Source organism: Ctenocephalides felis, unplaced genomic scaffold (genome assembly GCF_003426905.1).
Source record: "Ctenocephalides felis isolate EL2017-DRISC unplaced genomic scaffold, ASM342690v1 CF-g0.4_SCAFFOLD_01492, whole genome shotgun sequence".
Lineage (NCBI taxonomy): Eukaryota > Metazoa > Arthropoda > Insecta > Siphonaptera > Pulicidae > Ctenocephalides > Ctenocephalides felis.
In genome coordinates this window covers 25206011-25217057 of record NW_020537646.1, presented here as the reverse complement: position 1 = coordinate 25217057, position 11047 = coordinate 25206011, and the positions used below count along the sequence as shown (strand labels likewise).

General features: G+C 27.7%; 1 protein-coding gene across 1 annotated transcript; it reads right to left on the bottom strand.

Moving 5' to 3' along the window:
- Positions 1-873: 873 nt before the first annotated feature.
- LOC113370237 (uncharacterized protein C15orf41 homolog) lies at positions 874-2584 on the bottom strand. Its single transcript, XM_026610908.1, has one exon. The coding sequence runs from the start codon at positions 2331-2333 to the stop codon at positions 1515-1517; it is 819 nt and encodes a 272-aa protein (XP_026466693.1). The 5' UTR covers positions 2334-2584; the 3' UTR covers positions 874-1514.
- Positions 2585-11047: the final 8463 nt, after the last annotated feature.

Sequence of the window (11047 nt, the reverse complement as noted above, 5' to 3'; positions counted from 1 at the left end):
TTTTTGTAACTGAGCAAAATTTAAATGAGCGCCATGATTTACGCGATGCAATTGCTGATTAGACACTTTCCATTTCCTATACATATTTTTAATATTAAGATTTTTTTAAGAGTTTTTCAACCATGTTAATGATTTTGATAGTAAAGCATTTTCAAGCAAAATCTAAATATGATTACAGAAAATAATTGCAAACTTAATACAACTTAAAATAAGTAGTCTAATCAGGTTTTAAATTGTAATTTTTTCGTTGAAAGGGAGCTAGATCTCAGTTTGTTTTTAATTGATATGAAGCTTTAGTTGCGTTATTCTTATTGATATAAAAAAACACTTGTATATTTTTATACTAGATGATTTATTTTAATGATTAAATCTTAATATATTGACAAAATGAATTTTATTAAATTGTGTGTATGAGTGCATGTATTTATCAATGGTGACTGGTTTTGTATTAATGTGAAATCACCTGCACCGTCATATATGCAATATAAAACTACTGTTCTGCTTTCATTAAACAATAATATTATTTATAAAATAATTTAATTGCATAATAAGATCTTTATTAATAAGTATAAGTGATAATATAAATTGCCTTTTATTGATATAAGCTTTACAAATCGTCAACTTCTATTTTTTTTTTAATTAGAGATAAGAAACTGCCAGAATATTTTTGAGAATTTATTTCTTGTGAGATGTATAAAATGTATTCTTGTTATATTTTAAGATATTTGATATTTTTAATAAAGTTTATTTGATATTTAGACAAAGTTTTATTTAATAACTAAATAATACAAACATTAGAAAATCTAACAATTCTAATTTACAAATAATAGTAATAATCTAATATTTGTAATATTTATGACTTTTTAATGGCTGTAATATTTATGAATTATTTAAAAATGATTGGAAAATGCACATAACAATGAAAAGAAAACAGATAGATATTAAAATGAAGGAATTGTACTGGCTCATAAGAAGATCATGCAAACTCTCTCTCGAAGATAAGCTTCTACTTTATTAAGTTATGATAATTCAAATATGAACATATGATATAGAACTGTGGGGCTGTGCCAGCAAAAGCAACATTCTTATAATTCAGAGAATTCAAAACAATATACTAAGAATGATCAGCAATGCTCCATGGTTCATGACCATGTTCACGAACAATATTGATACCCAAGGACCCACCATGGCGGAGGATATTAAAAGCAGAACTCAATTTTACAGGATAAATTAGATGTATGTACAAACCAGTCAGTCAAAAAATTCAGGCAACTTAAGAGAAAAAAGCCAAGTTTTAACAAAGTCAGTCTACTGCAGCCCACAATATGAATTTTTCTATTATGCACAGAAAAATGTTCCACACAACTTACTTATTATTGCTATTATTATTATTATTACTATTATTATTAATTATGATTTAATCATTTATTTAATTCTGTATTTCTTGTAGATTAAATTGTAATCTGATTATTGAAACAAGCCATGTACAATAAAAAATTAAAAAGAATTAAAAATCACTCCATAAATTGTATTTCATCAATGGGAAACTTATCTCTAACTATAAAATGTGCAGTGTCTTCTATATTTTCTAATCGTTCCACAAACCCGAACCAATAAATTACTAATCCCGGGCCAAATCTATTCCAATAACTCATGAATTGTTCCTTTATATATCCTTTATGAGTTTCAATATCAGCAAATGAGGCTTTGCTTTCAATCCAATTTACAACATGACCACTGACAGCTATCGGAATTTCTAATTTAAGATCAGGAGTTTTATCAAATCCACTTTGCCTCAATTGCAATTCATCTCGAAAAGATAAATTCATGCTAATAGCATAGCACTTGAGTTTCTGTTCATACTGTTCACCGAGTGTTCGTTTTATGCAATCTGCTATTGGCCCATATAAACTATCGAAAGCAATAGCTTCATATACCTCTGTTGATAATCTTTGATCAGATATTCTAGTTGTATCCTTCATTAATTCACTTACGTATCGTCTACTACCTACAGTTTGCTGATTACCAATGTCGGAAGCTAAGTATTCTTCAAGAATCATCCTAGCCACTAAAGCAGGTGCTATGTCAACTTCCTTTGCGATGTCAATAATCTTGACTCCTTTGTTATATTTATCCATATAGGATTCAGATACAGATTTTGTTTTAACATGCTTTTTGCGCATTTTCTTTTGATATTCTAAAGAAAGTATGGAACTTAACGTTTTCGAAGGAATATTTGGAAACATACGTACAAGAACTTTTTTACAGTCTCTTGATAAACCGGAGTGCTTTCCAATAGCATATATAATTTTTTTGTATACCTCGATATCCATCTTGAAGTAATGTGATGCAAAAACCTTTGCATCCGTACACTTAGAAAATGAAGTTTTAGCACAACTTACTTTGCATTTTCTATGTTTTTCACAAAATCACTCATCTTTCGACAATTAAAGAATTACTAGACAATTGGCGAGCGACGTAAAATGTTATTGACGTTATGTATTATTATATTGTCTAGGGTTGAGCGGTTGGGTTATGTAGGCTCTAGGGGCTGTAGGCAGCTGTCAAACTAAGGGTATGTCGGATGTCGGTATCGGTATGTCGCTGTCGCTGTGCAGTCACTGACAGCTGACCGTCCACAACCGTCAGACGCATGCGCAGACCGTTTTGACCCTAGACCAGTGATTTCCAACCTGTGGGGCGAGCCCCCTTGGGGTGGCGCCATACCGTTTCAGGGGGGGCGCGAAGCTGTTTCAAAAATATTATTTTTAAATGCTGAGTAAGTGTCAAAAACAAATCAGCAAAATACTTAAAGTACTTCTAAGAGTGTTTGAACTCAAAAAAGAAATTGCTATATTTCTTGCTGATAACAAAAGAGACGGAGCAATCTTGTTTTAGGACACAAAGTTCCTCGCAAAATTTGCGTATTTAGTTGATATTTTTCAAAGACTTAGCGATTTAATTAAATCAATGCAAGGATTTCAAATTCGTGCTTTTGTTCAGAAAGACAAGATTACGGCTTTAATGAAAAAATTAGAACTGTGTATAGCTAGTATCAAATAACTTTATAACTTTAACATGTTTCCCACTTTTAAAACTACTTGTGTTACTGATGAAATAGAAGTAAGTAAAGATCTTATTATTATTATATCAGTCATATCACTAGTCTACGAAACCAATTTTCGCATTACTTTATCTAATTACGTCCAAATACGAATGGATTAGAAATCCATTTGTCATTGAGAAACATGATGATTTTGGTCATTCAACAGCAGAGCAGAAAATGATAATTGATTTATCTAGTGATAGCACATTGACGCAGATGTTTCAGGACGAAAATATATTGTTAAGTTTTGGTTACCAGTAAAGGACGATTTTCCTACTTTGGCAAATAATTCTTTAGAAATTTTATTACCATTTGTGAGATCTTACTTATGTGAAACAGAAAATTCTCATAATAAATAGTTATGTTTCTTCTTCTTCTTATAATATTCTTCTAATAATAGAAAATTCTTAAAATAAATAGTTATGTTTGTTTGTATATTTTTTATAATACTGTGTATTATTTGGCATAATTTCAGTTATATTAAGTATATTTAAATTAAATTGTTAGAAAAATAAGAATGGGAGGGGCGCAATATTTTTATCATTCGTAAGGGGGACGCAAGGAAGAAAAGGTTGGAAACCGCTGCCCTAGACTATATTTGCTATGAGGAAACAAGAAATATTGTATTTTAACGTAATATATTGTCTAAGGTAAAGGCTATCAACTTGGTATTAGACAATATAATAATCATAATAATAATAATACTTGTTTGGCTGTGATAATAATAATCTTGACAGGTTTTAGTTGTCAAAGTTGAATTTTTTCAACTTAACAGCTAACTTCTATTTCGTCGCCAACTTCATGCTGGCTGAAATGTTAGCAAATGTCAAAATCTTAGCATGTTTTAAGGTGGTGTTATTCCCAATAATAATGGTGTTTTTACTTACGGGAGGCTTACGGGCTTGTTACAGATGGTTATTGTTTCTTGTAATCGCAGTTTTTATTTATTTCTATTAATAATGCGGCATATCTGTGTCACCAATCATGTGCGGATATTAAGTGAAGAAGAAAATGAATTTTGTTATAATTTCGAAAGAAAATTAACGAAGAAATAAATTGCTTCGTTGGATAGATAGTTGTTTCAGACAAGGCTATAAGATATTTTATGATTTGCATGTTGTGTTATCAGCTGAACAAATTTTAGATCTTTCTATTAGCATTTTGTTGCAGAATGAATTTCGTATTTGATAGGATGTCAGAACTTACAGGATTTCTACACTGCAATTTGATTTGATTTAATTGTTTCGTTACCTGCAGGTATGTTTTGTTTTATTGCATAAAAAGATATTACTTTTAAAAATTTTAGGAAGCTATTGTATCAGTATATGCAAGGTTGAAGAATTTCTCCAAAATTTTATACCGATGAGCAGTATTTGCTAATATTGATAGAAGAGGGTCTTCTCCATAGATTGGTAATTATTTGTGTGAATTTAATATTACATACCTGTTAAAATTTTATAATTTAAATTATATCCTCTCAATGTTTGTTCTTTCAGATTAATTTAGGTACATATAAGAAGTATTCATCATTGATTTCCAAAAGCTTATGGTGGTATGTGGTATTACATACCACATTGATATACAGTTAATATTATTATACAAGTCAACAGTCATGATACATATAAAATTATTCTAATATAAACTAACATTTCTTTTATTTACCATTCCCATCTTATCCAATAATGAGAGTCTTTGCACTTGTGCTAATTATATTTCTCTTTGCGGATTTACTCGGATTTCAGTTTGTGTTGTAAGATGTTTTAGATTTAATTGAAACAGTTTCTCATTTCTGTTTTTTCAGAAAACGTGTGCTCGATTTATGTAGTTTTTGCTCAAGTAGTACTACTGTCTAAGACGTACGCCGGATATATTTAATCTAATAATTTTATTTTGCATTATTTGGTGCCCACTGTTAAATAAAACTACATATTATTATTTTGTTAACTGAGCAAGAGTTCACAATTGAATGGCTGGCAGTCATTGTGCAAAGGAAATAATCGAAAGTAATTGTAAAAAGTTGTGAAAGTAAAAAATAATGACTGTTAATTCATTTTGAGAATTACTATGAGTACATTTATACGAATTGTTTAATTTGAAGTCTTATTTACATCATTATCATCTGCTAATTCCCTTTAATTCATAGATCAGAAGTATTGTGTAAATTGGACCACAATCATTATGTCATCAAGAATTTTAAAGCAAAATTACTTTTCCATGAGAGCCATTTTTGTTATAAATGCATTATTTTATTTCTTTTACTTGAAAAAAGTTACAATTTGAACAACAAATTGACAAAGAATTAGTTACAATTTGAATGAATATAAAGATGCAAACAAAGACTATTCTGTGCTTCGTTGGAGTGCTGCATTGCACCCGAAGACAGCTTTGGTGACGCATCAACAACGACATTTTATAATGTATGTATAATCAACTAATTTCAATAATAATTTGTGTATTTTGCAGGTGCAGGCAGGTTTGAAATTGCTGCTACCAGAGTCCTTCAGTTTTTATATGAACATTGTTACTGTGACGCTCTGAATGTGGTATTTATTGGAATTGCATTTGGCACGAATAGATTTATAAAGCGGTGATTTTGTTCAAGATATTAATTGATCAATACTTCAGTTTTCACTACAACTTTTAGAAGTTTACAAAATCATTAAAGCATTGAATTTCATGATTCGAATGATCACTTGCACGATATGCCTTGCATGTGGGTTAATTTGCTAGTTAGGTAGCATCAGTAGTTTTATTATTAATTATGATAACAAATACTAACACATTAATCTAGTCAACTATTGAAAAATAATGTGGTCGAATCATTTGAGATTATGCAATGTGGATTTGACATATTACATTAAATTTTAATTTTCACTGTTTTCAATTCATGTTAACGCATTTCATATAAAACCAAGTACAATTCTTAAACTGCTAGTGAATTTCTACATTATATTTCTGGTCATCAAGATGAAATCACATGGAGGCCACAAGATATCATAACACTCAAATTGTTGAGTAACGAATGGCCAAGTATCGAGTAAAAATTGCACACTGACTGACTGACTCACTTCACCGGGAATTTTAAAATTTTGTTGTGTTATTAATGATACTTAATGGGTGTACTTCTTAGTGTAGACAATTGTGTAAAACAGTTTGTGTTCTGTTTGAGTGTTTTTGAATCTTGGTCAACTTCCTTATACTTTAGCTTTGTCTCGATCAAAGTGTGCGTAATTGCTTTGACTTGTAAATCTATACAATTGGCTCTCTGATAATATTGAATTGACTGAAAAATGTAGTTTTTTTGACATGTTTAAATTGACTGTAAAGCGTGAACACTTTACAGTCATACATAATCTTAGCATTTTTGCTAAGATTGACCGATGACTTCTCTGAATTAAATATTGTGTTTTCTATTACTCCTTCAAATGATGTATTTTTCTTATCTGTAAATAAAACTTAATTTCATATCACACTGTGTTAATACTATTATATATACTAAAATATATAATTGTATTATTACCTAAATAGGAGAAGGGGTGGAAGGAGGGGTGAGATAGCTGGCGAGAGAGCGATGGATTGGGCACGTTTGATGAACTGAAAATTTCAGGTAGCACGTATGGTAAACGTTATTATGGCAACCGTTTCTATGATAACAGCAACAACGGTTAAAATCTTCACAAACGAAAATTGCAAAATAATTTTACTAAAAATTTTATGTTAGAGGTCAACAGTTACATTTTGCGTTAGAGGTTAACGGTTTCATAGCAATGGTTGCAAAAATTATTCTCCCAAAATTTTTTTGACCAAAAATTTTTTTCACAAAATTTTTTGGACTAAAATTTTTTTGACCAAAAATTTTTTTCCCAAAATTTTTTGGACCAAATTTTTTTTCCCAAAATTTTTTGGACCAAAACTTTTTTGACCAAAATTTTTTTGACTAAAATTTTTTTGACCAAAATTTTTTTCCAAAATTTTTTTGATCAAAAATTTTTTCCTAAAATTTTTTGGACCAAAATTTTTGCTGTAGCCGTTAACCTCTAACACAAAATTTTTTTCCCAAAATTTTTTGTATCAAATTTTTTTTGACCAAAAATCTTTTTCCCAAAATGTTTTTGACAAAAATTTTTTTTCCAAAATTTTTTTGACCAAAATTTTTTTGACCCAAACTTTTTTTGACCAAAAATTTTTTTGTCCAAAAATTTTTTTGACCAAAATTTTTTGGGCCTAAATTTTTTAGGCCAAAATTTTTTTGACCAAATTTTTTTGGGTCATAATTTTTTGGGCCAAAATTTTTTAGGCCAAAATTTTTTTGAGCCAAAATTTCTTTGACCAAAATTTTTTAGGCCAAATTTTTTTTGACCAAATTTTTTTGACCAAATTTTTTTGAGTCAAAATTTTTTGGGTCAAAATTTTTTTGAGCCAAAATTTTTTTGACCAAAATTTTTTAGGCCAAATTTTTTTTGACCAAATTTTTTTGAGTCAAAATTTTTTCGGCCAAAATTTTTTGAGTCAAAATTTTTTGGGTCAAAATTTTTTTGAGCCCAAATTTTTTTGACCAAAATTTTTTAGGCCAAAATTTTTTTGACCAAAATTTTTTAGGCCAAAATTTTTTGGGTCAAAATTTTTTTGAGCCAAATTTATTTTGACCAAATTTTTTTGAGTCAAAATTTTTTGGGCCAAAATTTTTTGGGTCAAAATTTTTTGAGCCAAAATTTTTTTGACCAAAATTTTTTGGACCCAAATTTTGTTGACCAAAATTTTTTTAACAAAAATTTTTTTGTCCAAAATTTTTTGGGCCAAATTTTTTTTGATCAAATTTTTTTGAGTCAAAATTTTTTGGGCCAAAATTTTTTTGAGTCAAAATTTTTTGGGCCAAAATTTTTTGGGTCAAAATTTTTTTGAGCCAAAATTTTTTTGACCAAAATTTTTTAGGCCAAAATTTTTTTGACCAAATTTTTTTGAGTCAAAAATTTTTGGGCCAAAATTTGTTAGGCCAAAATTTTTTTGACCAAATTTTTTTGAGTCAAAATTTTTTGGGCCAAAATTTTTTAGGCCAAAATTTTTGTGACCAAATTTTTTTAGGCCAAAATTTTTTGACCAAATTTTTTTGAGTCAAAATTTTTTGGGCTAAAATTTTTTGGGTCAAAATTTTTTTGAGCCAAAATTTTTTTGACCAAAATTTTTTAGGCCAAAATTTTTTAGGCCAAAATTTTTTTGACCAAATTTTTTTGAGTCAAATTTTTTTTCCCAAATTTTTTTGACCAAAATTGTTTGGACCCAAATTTTGTTGACCAAAAATTTTTTTGTCCAAATTTTTTTTTACCCAAAATTTTTCTTTCCAAAATTTTTTGGGCCAAATTTTTTTTGACCAAATTTTTTTTGACAAAAATTTTTTAGGCCAAATTTTTTTTGACCAATTTTTTTTGAGTCAAAATTTTTTGGGCCAAAATTTTTTTGAGCCAAAATTTTTTTGACCAAAATTTTTTGGACCCAAATTTTGTTGACCAAAATTTTTTAACCAAAATTTTTTTGACCAAAATTTTTTTGACCAAAATTTTTTTGACCCAAACTTTTTTTGACCAAAAATTTTTTTGTCCAAAATTTTTTTTGACCAAAATTTTTTGGGCCTAAATTTTTTGACCAAATTTTTTTTTACCAAAATTTTTTTAACCAAAATTTTTTTTCCATAATTTTTTTTGACCAAATTTTTTTTGGACCAAAATTTTTTGAGCCAAAATTTTTTGAGTCAAAATTTTTTGGGCCCAAATTTTTTTCCAAATTTTTTTTGACCAAAATTTTTTTTCAAAAATTTTTTTGACCAAATTTTTTTTAACCAAAATTTTTTTTTCCAAAATTTTTTGGGCCTAATTTTTTTTGACCAATTTTTTTTTGACAAACATTTTTTAGGCCGAATTTTTTTTGACCAATTTTTTTTGAGTCAAAATTTTTTGGGCCAAAATTTTTTGGGTCAAAATTTTTTTGAGCCAAAATTTTTTTGACCAAAATTTTTTGGACCCAAATTTTGTTGACCAAAATTTTTTAACCAAAATTTTTTTGACCCAAACTTTTTTTGACCAAAAATTTTTTTGTCCAAAATTTTTTTTGACCAAAATTTTTTGGGCCAAATTTTTTTTGACCAAATTTTTTTTGGTCAAAATTTTTTTGACCAAAAGTTTTTTAGGCCAAATTTTTTTTGACCAAATTTTTTTAGGCCAAAATTTTTTGACCAAATTTTTTTGAGTCAAAATTTTTTGGGCCAAAATTTTTTGGGTCAAAATTTTTTTGAGCCAAAATTTTTTTGACCAAAATTTTTTAGGCCAAAATTTTTTTGACCAAATTTTTTTGAGTCAAAATTTTTTTCCCAAAATTTTTTGGGCCAAAATTTATTGGGTCAAAATTTTTTTGAGCCAAAATTTTTTTGACCAAAATTTTTTGGACCCAAATTTTGTTGACCAAAATTTTTTTAACCAAAATTTTTTTGTCCAAAATTTTTTGGGCCAAATTTTTTTTGATCAAATTTTTTTGAGTCAAAATTTTTTGGGCCAAAATTTGTTAGGCCAAAATTTTTTTGACCAAATTTTTTTGAGTCAAAATTTTTTGGGCCAAAATTTTTTGGGTCAAAATTTTTTAGGCCAAAATTTTTGTGACCAAATTTTTTTCGGTCAAAATTTTTTGACCAAAATTTTTCAGGCCAAATTTTTTTTGACCAAATTTTTTTTGACCAAAAATTTTTTGACCAAATTTTTTTGAGTCAAAATTTTTTGAGTCAAAATTTTTTTGAGCCAAAATTTTTTTGACCAAAATTTTTTAGGCCAAAATTTTTTTGACCAAATTTTTTTGAGCCAAAATTTTTTTCCTAAAATTTTTTGGGCCAAAATTTATTGGGTCAAAATTTTTTTGAGCCAAAATTTTGTTGACCAAAAATTTTTAAACAAAATTTTTTTGACAAAAATTTTTTTGACCCAAACTTTTTTTGACCAAAAATTTTTTTGTCCAAATTTTTTTTTGACCAAAATTTTTTGGGCTTAAATTTTTTGGGCCAAAATTTTTTTGACCAAATTTTTTTCGGTCAAAATTTTTTTGACCAAAATTTTTTAGACCAAATTTTTTTTGATCAAGTTTTTTTAGGCCAAAATTTTTTGACCAAATTTTTTTGAGTCAAAATTTTTTGGGCCAAAATTTTTTGGGTCAAAATTTTTTTGAGCCAAAATTTTTTTGACCAAAATTTTTTGGACCCAAATTTTGTTGACCAAAATTTTTTTAACCAAAATTTTTTTGTCCAAAATTTTTTGGGCCAAATTTTTTTTGATCAAATTTTTTTGAGTCAAAATTTTTTGGGCCAAAATTTGTTAGGCCAAAATTTTTTTGAGTCAAAATTTTTTGGGCCAAAATTTTTTGGGTCAAAATTTTTTTGAGCGAAAATTTTTTTGACCAAAATTTTTTAGGCCAAAATTTTTTTGACCAAATTTTTTTGAGTCAAAAATTTTTGGGCCAAAATTTGTTAGGCCAAAATTTTTTTGACCAAATTTTTTTGAGTCAAAATTTTTTGGGCCAAAATTTTTTAGGCCAAAATTTTTGTGACCAAATTTTTTTAGGCCAAAGTTTTTTGACCAAATTTTTTTGAGTCAAAATTTTTTGGACTAAAATTTTTTGGGTCAAAATTTTTTTGAGCCAAAATTTTTTTGACCAAAATTTTTTAGGCCAAAATTTTTTAGGCCAAAATCTTTTTGACCAAATTTTTTTGAGTCAAAATTTTTTGGGCCAAAATTTTTTAGGCCAAAATTTTTGTGACCAATTTTTTTGACCAAATTTTTTTGGGTCAAAATTTTTTGACCAAATTTTTTTAGGCCAAATTTTTTTAGGCCAAATTTTTTTTGACCAAATTTTTTTGGGTCAAAATTATTTGGGCCAAATTTTTTTTGACCAAAATTTTTTAGGCCA

Excerpts from the sequence above, each read along its gene's own strand:
- LOC113370237 (XM_026610908.1), bottom strand. The coding sequence starts at position 2,333 with ATGGATATCGAGGTATACAAAAAAATTATATATGCTATTGGAAAGCAC.